The sequence below is a fragment of the Nomascus leucogenys genome, chromosome 4 (genome assembly GCF_006542625.1).
Source record: "Nomascus leucogenys isolate Asia chromosome 4, Asia_NLE_v1, whole genome shotgun sequence".
Classification (NCBI taxonomy): Eukaryota; Metazoa; Chordata; class Mammalia; order Primates; family Hylobatidae; genus Nomascus; species Nomascus leucogenys.
Window position 1 is genome coordinate 100,468,727 of NC_044384.1, and position 14,724 is coordinate 100,483,450.

At 39.8% G+C, this 14,724-nt stretch overlaps 1 protein-coding gene across 5 annotated transcripts in view; it reads right to left on the minus strand.

The window, feature by feature from the left end:
• The window catches only part of DOCK3 (dedicator of cytokinesis 3), a 653,304-nt gene that overhangs the window by 135,016 nt on the left and 503,564 nt on the right, over nucleotides 1-14,724 (minus strand). For all 5 annotated transcript variants that reach the window (XM_030811683.1, XM_030811684.1, XM_030811682.1 and 2 more), the window contains exons 20-21: nucleotides 9,787-9,870; nucleotides 8,636-8,736 (exon numbers count right to left, since the gene is read on the minus strand). In XM_030811683.1, the coding sequence (XP_030667543.1) occupies nucleotides 8,636-8,736; nucleotides 9,787-9,870 (185 nt within the window). The remainder of the gene's footprint in view (nucleotides 1-8,635; nucleotides 8,737-9,786; nucleotides 9,871-14,724) is intronic.

A 14,724-nucleotide genomic window follows, 5' to 3' on the forward strand; every position in this document is an offset into this window, starting at 1 on the left:
TGGCGAAACCTTATCTCTACAAAAAAATAGAAAAATTAGCCAGGCATGGTGGTGCGCGCCTGTAGTCTCAGCTACTCAGGAGGCTGAATCAGGTGGATCAATTGAGCCCAGGAGGTAAAGGCTGCAGTGAGCCATGATTGCACCACTGCACTCCAGCCTGGGCAACAGAACAAGATCTCATCTGAAAAAAAAAAAAAAAAAAGTGTTCCTAAAGACCTGGACTGGATGTGTATTTTTGTTTTGTCTTAAATTGCTAGGTTTTCAGAACATCTGACACCAGCTAGTAAATAGTAGACTCTGAATAAAAGTATGCAGTCCCAGGAGTCCCTGTTCACAACCCCTGCTCTATCTCATCTATCTTATTTCCTTAGGACTAAGTCATCTGAATGGAATGAGATTACTGGGTCAGAAGGTCTGCATATTTATATGGCAACAGAGCACAGAGGTCAGGAGTATAGGCCGTGGTCACATCTGGGGCCTATCAATATCTAGTTTTGTATCCTTGAATGAGTTATTTAATCCCCTGTGTCGCGTTCTTTTCAATGAAAATATGGGGGAAATAGTATATCTCAAAGTTATCGTAAATACTAATAGAAAGACGCATATAAAGCCCATAGAACAGTCTGCTCTCCAAAGTGACATCAAAGTATCAGAGTTCCAGTGATTCCACAGCCTTGCCACCGCTGGGTTTTATTTATATTTTCAATAATTATGCTAATTCTGTATAAGAAAATGGTGATTTCTGGCTGGGCGAGGTGGCTCACACCTGTGATCCCAGCACTCTAGGAGGCTGAGGCAGGCAGATCACGAGGTCAGGAGTTTGAGACCAGTCTGGCCAACATAGTGAAACCCCATCTCTACTAAAAATACAAAAAATTAGCTGGGTGTGGTGGTGTGCGCCTGTAATCCCAGCTACTTGGGAAGCTGAGGCAGAAGAATCATGTGAACCCAGGAGGCAGAGGTTGCAGTGAGCCAAGATCAGGCCATTGCACTCCAGCCCAGGCGACAGTGCAAGACTCCATCTCAAAAAAAAAAAAAAAAAAAAAAAAAAAAAGAAAGAAAATGGTGATTTCTTATTGCTTTAATGGTCTTACTTATTTTTTTCTTTGAGACAGACACTTGCTCTATCACTCAGACTGGAGTGCAGTGGTGCGACCTTGGCTCATTGTAACCTCCACCTCCAGGGTCCAAGCAATTCTTGTGTCTCAGCCTCCCAAGCAGCTGGGATTACAGGAAGGGGAGGATGCACCACCATGCTTGGCTGATTTTTGTATTTTTAGTAGAGATGGGATTTCACCATGTTGGCCAGGCTGGTCTCGAACTCCTGGCCTCAAGTGATCCACCCGCCTCAGCCTCCCAAAGTGCTGGGATTACAGGCGTGAGACACCATGCCTGGCTTGCTTTAATGGTCTTAGATAACCTGTGTTTCTCATATTTGTTTACTAGTTATATAATCTCTTTTATGGACTGTCTTTTTATATTCTTTGACATTTTTTTGTGGGTGCTATTTTAGCTATTCGAATGTTTCTCATGGAAAAACCAAGACATCTTTAGCAGGTTTACCATCATTTCCTAGAAGTAAAAGTATAGCAACTACGTAACAAACTATAGTTTGAAATATCAGCTGAAAGCCCACAGCTAACATCAAACATAATGGTAAAAGACTGAAAGCGTTTCCTCTAAGATCAGAAACAAGATAAGAATCCTCGCTTTTGACACTTTTATTCAACATAGCACTGGAAATCCTAGCCAGTGAAATTAGGCAACAAAAAGAAATCAAAGACATTCAAATTGAAAAGGAAGAATAAAATGCTCTGTTTTCAAATGATATAATCTTATATGTAGAAAACCCTAAAGAATCCCCCAAAAAACCTGTTAGAACTAATAAATAAATTCAGTAAAGTTGCAGGACACAAAATCAACACAAAAAATCAAATACATTTCTATACGCTAAAAATGAACAATCTGAAAATGAAATTAAGACAACGATTCCATTTACAATAGCATCAAAAAGAATAAAACACTTAGGATACATTTAACTAAGGAGACAAAAGAGTTTTATACATGTTGCTTAAATAAATAAAAGATAGCAATAAATGGAAATACATCTTATATTCATGAATTAGAAGGTTTAATATTGTTATTAAAGATGTAAATGCTACCCAAAGTGATCTACAGATTCAATGCAATCCCTAACACAATTCCAATGGCATTTTTTGCAGAAAAAAAATATCCATCCTAATATGGAATCACAAGTGACCTGGAATAGCCAAAAACATCTTGAAAAAGAGGAACAAAATTGCAGTCTCATACTTCCTGATTTCAAAACTTACCACAAAGCTACAGCAATCAAAACAATGTTGAATTAGCATAAAGACATATTTATAAAACAATGGAAAAAAATAGGCCAGAAATAAAGCCTCACATACATGGTCAAGGGGCCAAGGTACCACCCTTTTGACAAGGATGCCAAGACCATTCAGTGGGGGAAAAGACAGCTTCAATAAATGGAACTGGGAAATTGGATATCCACATGCAAAAAGAACGAAGTCAGACACTTATCTTATACAATATAAAAAATTAACTCAAAATGGATCAAAGACCTAAATATAAGGGCTAGAATTATAAAACACTTAAAAGAAAAGATAGGTGAAATTTTCATGATATTAGGCAATGATTTCTTGAAAATGACACCAAAAGCACAGGCAACAACAAAAAATAAGGTGGACTACATCAAAATTTTAAAAACTTCTGTGTCTCAAAGGACACAATCAACAGAGTGAAAAGGCAACCAAGTGACTGGGAAAAATATTTATAAATCATATAACTGATAAGGGGTTAATATCCAGAATGTATAAAGAACTCCTATAACTCTTAGGGTGGCCACTATAAAAAAAAAACAGAAAATAGCCTGGTCCTCAGTGGGTCTGGAGGAAAGGTGAGTGAACTATTAAGGAGCAACTTACTCTTACCAGTGGCCTCTGGAACCCTGGCAGGAGAGCCCGCAACCACCACAGATACTTTAGTTGGCAGGGAGAGCTGCTTAGAGAAGTGGTAGGGGTAGCAAACCAGATGATGTGGAGCCCAGGGGGTTTGGTGTGGGAGTGTCTGTAGTGGTGCACAGCCAGGGACGGCCATCCCCCTAGGCTCGACTTGCTCCCGTGGGAGACTTCAGTCCTAGGGGAACTGTTGGTCCTGAACTCTGCAGGGTGGTCTTGCCCATCAGATGGGGCTGATCTATCCTGAGCACCCCTTGGTTGGCTGGCCTCGCCTAGGGCCCAAGTCTGGCCATACCTGCTTGCAGGGCAGCCTCAGGTGACCTGGGGGCCCCACATCATAGCTTCTACACAGACCATGCTTGACGGGGGAGAGCTCCGCTGGGGCAACCCTATGCCACACACCAGCCCGCATGCCCCCTCCCCATACTGCAGCTTCCCCAGGACCCACTGCAACTCTCCACAATGCTTTACTGGCTTGTGTCTGCACTGGCAGGTTTTGCTTTCCTTTTTCCATTAAAAAGTGGGCTAGCATGTAGGAGTGCAGCCTGTCCCTCGCTCCCACCACCATTGCAGATGGAGCCTTGGTGGGCACGGAGCCAGCCAGCCCCGTCCTTGTCAGTGCCCCACCCTTGCCCTAACACTGTGCAGAGAATAGCAGATCCTCCCATAACCTGAGTGACCACTTCTGCTTGCAGGACACAGAGAAGGCACCTAGACCTTCAGTGTCCCAACCCTGAGTCATCACCACCTCCACCATGACTGCGCAAAAGTTGCCAGTAGGGGCCCCAGCTCTGCCTAGCCATGTTGCCTCTGCCACCTTGGTCAATGCCTGCAGGGAGGCAGGTACCCTGGCACTGGCACCTGCTAGCATTCTGCCACAGGTGACTCTGCCACAGCTGCTGTACCCACTGCTGCTGGCACATGTGAACGGGGATAGATCCAGCTGTCACTGCACTATGAAACACTTTGGCTTACACCACCCAGCCAAAGTGGAATGGCCAGCAGTCTGGGAGCATCTTGGCCTACCCAGTACAGTGGATTCCTAACCTTGAGGAGCCAGAGAACAAAGCTGGGGCCCAATACAAGTCCCCAAGTTGTGTTAGAGTGCACAGTCCAGGAGTTGAGAGCTGAGCACTGTCCCCTAAAATGTTCCAGAAATGAATCCAGCTGGCTGAATCCACCTTATACCACAATCAAACATTCAAGGTCATCAAACGGGATAAAAGGGAAAAAAAACCCATCCAAAGGATATCAACCACAAAGATGGAAGAGTGACAAGCCCACAAAGATGAAAAAGAACCAGCACAAGGACCCTGGCAACTCAAAAAGCCTTCTTTCCTCTAAATGACTGCATCACCTCTCCAGCAAGGGTTCTGAACTGGGCTGAGAGGGCTGAAATGACAGAAATAGAATTCAGAATATAGATAGGAATGATGATCATTGAGCTACAGGAGTACACTGAAAGCTAATCCAAGGAAGCTAAAAATCAGATAAAACAATGCAGGAGCTGATAGACAAAATAGTTAATATAGAAAATAATGTAACTGACCTGACAGAGCTGAAAAACACTCTACAGGAATTTCAGAATGCAATTGCAAGTATTAACAGCAGAATAGACCAAATTCGGGAAAGAATCTCAGAGCTTGAAGACTGGCCTTCTGAAATATGACAGTCAGACGAGAACAGAGAAAAAAGAATGAAAATGAATGAACAAAACCTCCGAGGAATATGGGATTATGTAAAGAGACCAAATCTACAACTCACTGGTGTCCTTAAAATAGATGGGGAGAATGGAACCAACTTAGAAAGCATATTTCAGGATATCATCCATGAAGACTTCCCCAACCTAACTAGAAAGGCCAACACTCAAATTCAGGAAATGCAAAGAACCCCAGTAAAATACTTCACAAGAAGATCATCTCCAAGACACATATTCATCAGATTCTCCAAGGTCAAAATGAAAGAAAAAATGTTAAAGGCATTTAGAGAGAAGGATCAGGTCACCTACAAAGGGAAGCCCATGAGACTAAAAGTGGACATCTCAGCAGAAACAAGCAAGAAGAGGCTGGGGGCCAATATTCAACGTTCTTCAAGAAAAGAAATTCCAACAAATAATTTCATATCCAGCCAAACTAAGCTTCATAAGCGAAGGAGAAATAAGATTCTTTTCAGACAACCAACTGCTGAGGGAATTTGTTACCACCAGACCTGCCTTACAAGAGCTCCTGAAGGAAGCACTAAATATGGAAAGAAAAGACCAATACCAGCCACGACAAAAACACACAAGTACACAGACCAGTGACATTATAAAGCAACTACATAAACAAGTCTGCAAAATAACCAGCTAACATCATAACAGGATCAAATCCACACATATCAATACGAACTTTGAATATAAATGGACAAAATTTCCCAATTAAAAGGCATAGAGTGGCAAGCTGGATAAAGAACCAGGACCCATTCGTATGCTGTCTTCAGAGAGACCCATCTCACATGCAGTGACACAGATAGGCTCAAAATAAAGGGATGGAGAAAAATCTACCCAGCAAATGGAAAACAGAAAAATAGTGGGGGTTGCAATCCTGATTTCAAACCAACAAAGATTACAAAAGACAAAGAAGTGTATTACATAATGTTGAAGAGTTCAACAAGAAGACCTAACTCTCTTAAGTATATATGCACCCAACACATGAGCACCTAGATTCATAAAGCAAGTTCTTAGAGACCTTCAAAGAGACTTAAGACTTCTACACAATAATAGACGGAGACTTTAACACCACACTGACAGTATTAGACAGATCATCAAGACAGAAAATTAACAAAGATATTCAGGACCTAAGTCAGCACTAGATCAAATGGACCTGATAGACATTTACAGAACTCTCCACTCAAAAGCAACAGAACATACATTTGTCTCATTGCCACATGGCACATAGTCTAAAATTGACCACATAATTGGGACACAAAACATGCCTCAGCAAAATCACTGAAATCATACTCTCTCAGACCACAGCATAATCAAATTAGAAATCAAGACTAAGAAATTCACTCAAAACCATAAAATTACATGGAAATGGAATAACTTGCTCCTGAATAACTTCTGGGTAAATAATGAAATTAAGGCAGAAATCAACAAGTTCTTTGAAACTAATTAGAATAAAGATACAGCATACCAGAATCTCTGGAACACAGGTAAGGCGTTGTTAAGAGGGAAATTTATAGCACTAAATGCCCAAATCAAAAAGTTAGAAAGATCTCAATTTAACAGCCTAGCATCACAACCAAAAGAAACTAGCAGAAGACCATGAAATAACCAAAATCAGAATTGAACCAAAGGAGACACAAAAAACCATTCAAAAGATCAATGAATCCAGGATGATTTTTTTGAAAAAAATTAATAGACTGCTAGCTAGACTAACAAAGAAGAAAAAAGAGAATATTCTAATAAATACAATCAGAAATGAAAAGGGGGATATTCCCTTTGACCCCAAAGAAATACAAATAACCATCAGAGAATATTATGAACATCTTTATGCACATAAACTAAAAAATCTAGAAGAAATAAATAAATTCATGGACACAAACACTCTCCCAAGAGTGAACCAAGAAGAAACGGAATCCCCAAACAGACCAATAATAAACTGTGAACTTGAGTCAGTAACAGCCTACCAACCAAAAAAAAAAAAAGCCCAGGACCAGACAGATTCACAGCCAAATTGTACCAAAAGCACAAAGAAATGAGGCCAGTGGTTGGGCACAGTGGCTTACACCTGTAATCCCAGCACTTTGGGAGGCTGAGACAGGCAGATCACGAGGTCAGGAGATGGAGACCAGCCTGGCCAACACGGTGAAACCCCATCTCTACTAAAAATACAAAATTTAGCCAGGCGTGGTGGCATACGCCTGTAGTCCCAGCTACTCAGGAGGCTGAGGCAGAAGGATCGCTTGAACACATGAGGCGCAGGTTGCAGTGAGCCAAGATCGCACCATTCTACTCCATCCTAGGTGACAGAGTGAGACTGTCTCTCTAAATAAATAAATAAATAAATAAACAAAAAGTAGGCTTTATCTTTGGGGTACAAGATACCATCCTGCACCAGCCAGAATGGCTATGATTAAAATGTCAAAAAATAACAGATGCTGGCAAAGGTTGCAGAGAAAAATGAATGCTTATATACTGTTGATGGTAGTGTAAATTCCACAACCATTGTGGAAAGCAAAGTGGCAATTTCACAAAGACGTAAAAACAGAACTACCATTTGACCCAGCAATCCCAATACTGCATATAAACCCACAGGAATACAAATTGTTCTATCATAAAGACACATGCTTGCATAGGTTCATTGCAGCACTGTTCACAATAGCAAAGACATGGAATCAAGCTAAATGCCTATCAATGGTAGACTGGATAAAGAAAATGTGGTACATATATACCATGGAATACTATAAAAAAGAATGAGATCATGTCTTTTGCAGAAACATGGATGAAGCTGGAGACCATTATCCTTAGCAAACTAACACAGCAACAGAAAACCAAATACCACAGGTTCTCACTTATAAGTGGGAGCTACATGATGAGAATGCATGGACACATAGAGGGGAACAAAACACACCGAAGCCTATCGGAGGATAGAGGGTAGGAGGACGGAAAGGATCAGGAAAAATAACTAATGGGTACTAGGCTTAATACCCAGGTGATGAAATAATCTATACAACAAACCTCCATGACACAAATTTACCTATATAACAAACCTGCACATGTACCCCTGAACTTAAAATAAAATTAAAAAAACAAATTAAAAAACCCGGCCAGGCATGGTGGCTTACACCTGTAATCCCAGCACTTTGGGAGGCCGAGGTGGGCGGATCACGAGGTCAGAAGAGCAAGACCATCCTGGCTAACACGGTGAAACCCCGACTCTACTAAAAATACAAAAAATTAGCCAAGTGTGGTGGTGGGCACCTGCAGTCCCAGCTACTCGGGAGGCTGAAGCAGGAGAATGGTGTGAACCCGGAAGGCAGAGCTTGCAGTGAGCCAAGATCACGCCACTGCACTCCAGCCTGGGCGACAGAGCAAGACTCCATCTCAAAAAAAAAAAAAAAAAAAAGTGGTAAATATATACAATGAAACATTATTCAGTCTTTGAAAGGAATGAAATTCTGACCCATGCTAAAACATGGATGAGCCTTGAAGACATTATGCTGAGTGAAATAAGCTACTTACAAAAGGACAAATACTGTAATTACACTTACATGAGGTATCTAGAGTAGTCAAATTCATAGAGACAGAAAGTAGAATAGAATGGTGGGTGCCAGGGGATAGGGGAGGGGAGAATGGGGAGTTATTTTAATGATTACAATATTTCAGTTTTGTAACATGAAAAGAGTTTTGGAGATGGACAGAGTTCTGGTGATGGTTGTACAATGATGTGAATGTACTTAATGTCACTGAACCCTACACTCAGAAAATGTTTAAGATGGTCAATTTTGTGTTATGTGTATTTTATCACAATTAAAAATAAAAAGTTTTTATAAAGTCAGCTGAACTTTTTAAATGCTGGTTGCAGCTAAACTTTTTTAAAGCCTATATTTCTACTCAAACACAAGTCCTAATGATGATACCAAATGGAACTTACTTGTATGCCAGAGCTCCAGCAAAGTGCTTCTGGATATACGTGTCCATCACAGGTCGAAAGTGAAAATACTTGATGTCTCGGAGCAGGTTGATGATGAACACCTGGGAGATATGGAGAGTAAGCCATCAGGGTACACTGGAGGCCTGAGATCTATCCCCAGCAGGAAACAGAGTCTTCCTTCTCCAAATAATGGCAAATTGTCAGTGCTTTCCTCTAGCATTCCCCACGGGTAGTGAATGTAAGATTTCCATTCTGTGTCTGTATTTCTGTCTTGTCTTTTCTCTAACACCCCAGCCTCCTGATTCAGACCCTGGCTCATCAGTCTCTTCCTGTATTTACTCTGAGCCTCTTCCCTCACAATAATGCTGGGTGGTACAATACGTATCCGGGAAAGGCAAAACAATATGCGTGTAGATGGCATAAACAATAAGGTATCCCCAAAAACGTGGAAAAGAGAGGAAAAAAAGCTTGTCCTCTGAGCCGAATCAGCCTATGAAACACTGTATCCTTCAGAAATGGGGCTGGTGGACAGGCAAATTAGGAAGAAGAAGAGCCGGAGGGGCAAACTCATTGCAACTCTCACCTCTGCTCCCCATCTATGAGAGTATCTGGCTCTTCTTGAACGTATGGCTCTCTGTGGGACTGGATATATTATGCAAAATGCACTAAACATTCAAATCACTGTCCATTTTCATTAACCAACCTTCTGAGACTCTAGTTCTGAAACAACTGTGTAGATTCTGGACCTGCACAGGTCTCTAGAGACCAGCATGGGTAGCTCTCTGCTTTTCATGATGGTTATATCCTACTTTGTAAGCGAAAAAATGGGCCATCTGATTTATTGTATTACTCTCTGGGTTTCTGACCTCATGGAGGTCACTATTTCATGGGCCAGGCATACTGCAATAGTGATGAGATGGAAGATCCAGAAACTATAAAGCCAAGGTCTGGACTTGATTGTGTTAGATTCTTCAAGTTTGATCTGCCTGGTTGGTTGCTTGGTCTTCCTTGGGTGACGCTCTTTAGTCCCTTTTCTATTGGAAACATCTATATCTTGTGCTGATTCACTCTAATAAATTGCTTCCCTTAAATTTTCTGAAATATATGACAGGAATAATTAATAAAAGTAAAGAGTCAGGAAGGTGACTTACCAGAGACTGAAAAACCAACAGGCCGTACTTCTCTGTATTATCATCCAAAATCACAAAGAGTGTATCTAAGATGTCCTGCAGAAACTGAAACAACATAAAAAGCAGAGGGCTCAGGTCTCAGGACCTTACATGCACAAACTTCCATGAACCAATGAATTTAACTTCCAATAAAAAAGGGAAAGATCTCTTAGGATCTCAAAATACCACTTAAAAATCATCTAGTACCCTGACCCTCCACTCAGCTAAGTGATAACTAGGTGCACTTGAGGTGTTGGCTTATAGCCCAAAGGGCCCCAAGAAAGACTTAGAGAGGCTCTTCCTGTTGGGTGAGTGATACATTTCTAAGGAAAGGGCGATGACCTAAAAACCATAGAACACCTATGCAGAATAGCAATTTTGATATAAAAACAATCTAAGTGATACTGATGCCAAATTTATTTTGAGAAAAAGAGCTTACTGGTATCCCCAAAAGTTCAGTAGTCTCTTGCTCTCCACTGTGACCTAACTATATAGAGTATATTTGGATAAGGGTGTGGCAAGTTAGGCTTTACCTACAGACACTATTTTTTGGTCTAAGAATTAGTATTACAGGAGAAGGGAGAATGCATTCAATGAGGGCTGTCAATGGGGGTAAAAAATGTGGCAGCATTTTTGTTGTTGTTTGAGCATGTGCCTATTTTTGAGATGCAAAAACAAAGGAAGAGAATAATAAATATTGATGGACACTTGCAGCCTTCAAAAATCAAGTCTATCCTTCTTCCAGTTTAAAAGATACAATGTTTACAATTCATTTCTGAAAAATATGAGGTAGAAGGTGTAGATAGGGGTAATAATGATGGGTCAAGACTGGCTATGGGTAATGGTCTTTGGGGCTGGGTCAGAGATACATCTAAGGTTCTTTATACTATTCTGTATACTTCTGCATATGCTTGAAATCTTCCAATAAGAAGTAAAAAATATTTCAAAATGCTAGCACATTCTCTTTACATTCTCTTCTAGCTAGCTGGAGACAAATTATTGATGCTGAAACTAGATATGCCAGTAGGATGTTCTCTTCTCAGGAATATAAAAGCTCACCCTTGAAAAGGCAACAGACTTCTTAATACCTTGTTTACTGGTTGATATTTTCAATATTCTTAGAAGGAAAATATGAGTATGATTTATCTTAAGTTTTAAAACTAGCATTAGATTGCTTTGGAGAGTTTAAAAATTTTTATGATAATCTGATCACATAATTAAAACAAAATTCATACATCAACTTCATGAAAGTACACAGTGGTACACAACTGTTCCTGACTTGGAAACACTGTATTGTGTACTATTGAGTTAATGGAGCTGTGAAAGCAAAGTTAGATGGTGCATTTGTGCTCATTCATTTGACAATTGTGATGGCAAAGCTAAGAATGTTCATTATGGACAGGATGCCTTCTCCAGATTTAATCTCTAGCCTACATTCCATTACTCTTGCTGATAACCAAAAATACTTCTATTTTCCTCAGTAGAATTCAGTCCACTGTGTAGGATTCACCTGATGGGCTTTCACCACCAGGAAGTGCCTGGGGTTTTTATTGAGCTAAGGGGAAACACTCTGCCCAGAAAAACCCTATGAAGGCAACTGGGGACTGGCAGTGTTGATGTCAGCCTGCTAAAGCCATTAGATAGGAAATGTCACAAAGGTACTTGGAGAAGGCAGTTAACGTAGGGGTAAGGAAGGAAGGTATTACGGACTCCAAGTGAGAGACTAGACAAAATCAGCAGGTACAAGTTAATGAGCAGTATTTAGAGTTCTTAACATCAGGAGAGTAGAGCCAGAAAGATATCAGGCTTAAACATAGTTTTTAAAAGTTAATAAACTGATATGCTATATACCTTTTTAAAAAAGGAGCTAACAAAAAAATCCCAAAGTATGATTCCTTGAGTATGACCCCCAAAGCAAAGGCAACAAAAACAAAAACTGATACAGAAAACAGACAACTCATGGATTGGGAGAAAATATTTCCAAACCATGTATCTCTGATAAGGAACTAATATCCAAAATGTATAAGGAACTCAAACAACTCACTAGCAAGAGAACAACCCAATCAAAAAGATGGGAAAAAGGACCTAAGTAGACATTTCTCAAAAGAAGATACACAAATGGCCAACAGATATATGAAAAAATGCTCATCATCACTAATCATCAGGGAAATGCAAATCGAAACCACAATGAGATGTCACCTCATCCCAGTTGGGAGAGCTATTACCAAAAGATAAAACATAACAAGTGTTGGTGAGGATGTGGAGAAAAAGGAATTTTTATGCATTGTTGCTGGGTATGTAAATTAATACAGCCATTATGGAAAACAGTATAGAGGTTTCTCAGAAAACTAAAAATAGTATTACCTTATAAGCCAGCAATCCCACTACTGGGTATATGTCCAAAGAAACTGAAATCAGTAGGCTGAAGATGTCTTAGACATCTTCAGAACATGGGAGAGGTCTGCACTTCCATGTTCACTACAAAATTGTTAATAGCTAAGATATGGAAACAATCTAGGTGTTGATCAGCAGAAGAATGGATTAAGAAAATGTGGTATATGTTAAAAAAGCCAGTAGCTTTTCTCTACACCAACAATGTTCAAGCTGAGAGCCAAATAAAGAATGCAATTGCGTTTACAGTAGCCATACACAAAAAATACCTAGGAATACATCTAACCAAAGTGGTGAAAGACCTCTACAAGCATAACTACAGAATACTGCTGAAAGAGGATGGGCACGGTGGCTCAGGCCTGTAATCCCAGCACTTTGGGAGGCCAAGATGGGAGGATCACTTTAGGTCAGGAGTTCAAGACCAGCCTGACTAACATGGTGAAACCTTGTCTCTACTAAAAATACAAAAAAATTTAGCCAGGCGTGGTGGCACATGCCTGTAATCCCAGCTACTTGGGAGACTGAGGTAAGAGAATCACTTGAATCTGGGAGGCAGAGGTTGCAGTGAGCCGAGATCACGCCATTGTACTCCAGCCTGGACGACAGAGGGAGACTCCGTCTTAAATAAATAAATAAATAAATAGAAAGAAAGAAAGAATACTGCTGAAAGAAATAATAAATGACATAAACAAATGGAAAAACATTCTGTGCTCATGGGTTGGAAGAATCGATATTGTTAAAATGGCCATACTGCCCAAAGCAATCTATAGATTCAACACTATTCCTATCAAACTACCAATATAATTTTTCCCAGAATTAGAAGAAACTATTCCAAAATTAATACAGAACTGAAAAAGAGCCCAAATAGCCAAAGCAATCCTTGGCAAAAAGAACAAAGCTGCAGGCATCACATCACCCCATTTCAGACTATACTACAAGGCTACAGTACCAAAAATGCATCATACTGGTACAAAAACAGACACACAGACCAATAGAACACAACAGAGAGCCTCAAAATAAAATGGCCTACCTACAGCCATTTGATCTTTGACAAAATCAACAAAAATAACAATAGGGACAGGACTCCATACTCAATAAATGGTGCTAGCAGCAAAGGAAATATCAGTGGAGTAAACAGACAACGCTCAGAGCATGAGAAAATATTTGCAAACCATGCATGCAACAAAGGATTAGTATCCAGAATCTACAAGGAGCTCACGCAAATCAGCAAGAAACCACAAATAATCTCATCAAAAAGTGGACAAAGGACATGAATAGACATTTCTCAAAAGAAGATATACAAACAGCCAACAAACGTATGAAAAAATGTTCACCATCATTAATCATCAGGTAAATGCAAATTAAAACCACAATCAGATACCACCTCACTCCTGCAAGAATGGCCATAATTGAAAAGTCAAAAAACAACAGAAGTGGGTGTGGATGTGGTGAAAAGGGAACACTTTTATACTGCTGGTGGGAATGTAAATTAGTGCAACCACTATGGAAAACAGTATGGTGATTCCTTAAAGAACTAAAAGTAGATCTACCATTCAATCCAGCAATCCCACTACTAGGAATCTACCCAAAGGAAAAGAAGCCATTATATGAAAAAGATACACGCACATACATATTTATGGCAGCACAATTCGCATCTGCAAGGATATGGAACCAACCATTAGTAAGGTAGTGAGGGATAAAAGACAACATATTGGGTACAGTGTACACTGCTTGGGTGATAGGTGCACCAAAACCTCAGAATTCACAAATAAAGAACTCATCCATGCAACCAAAAACCACCTGTATCCCAGTAACTATTAAAATAAAAAAAAAAAAAAACATAAAAAAAGAGTGTAACAATTGGCAAAAAATGAATGGTGCTGAGATAGCTGGCTACAAGCAGTTAAGGTAGAGGTAAGAACATTCTTCCTCAGGCAGTATATTTACACTGTGTGGAAATTAACAATTTCCTTCCCACTGACATGCTGCAGCTACCACATTATTCATGCTGAAGAATGAAACTGGACCCCTACTTTCACTATGAACAAAAATGAACTCAAGACGGATTCAAGATTTAAGTGTAAGATCTCAGACTATAAGAATCCTAGAAGAAAACCTAGGAAACACCATTCTGGACATTGGCCTTAGGAAATCATTTATCACTAAGTCCTCAAAAGCAATTGCAACAAAAACAATTGACAAATGGGACTTTAATTAAACTAAAGAGTTTCTGCCTAGCAAAAGAAACTATCAACAGAGTAAACAGACAACCTACAGAATGGGAGAAAATATTTGCAAACTATGCATCTGACAAATGACTAATATCCAGAATATATAAGGAACTCAACAAGCAAAAAACAATTCCATTAAAAAGTGAACAGAAGACATGAACAGACACTTCTCAAAAGAAGACATACAATAAAGTGGCCAATAAACATATAAAAATGCTGATTATCACTAATCATCAGAGAAATGCAAATCAAAACCACAATGAGATACTATCTCACAACAGTCAGAGTGACTATTAAA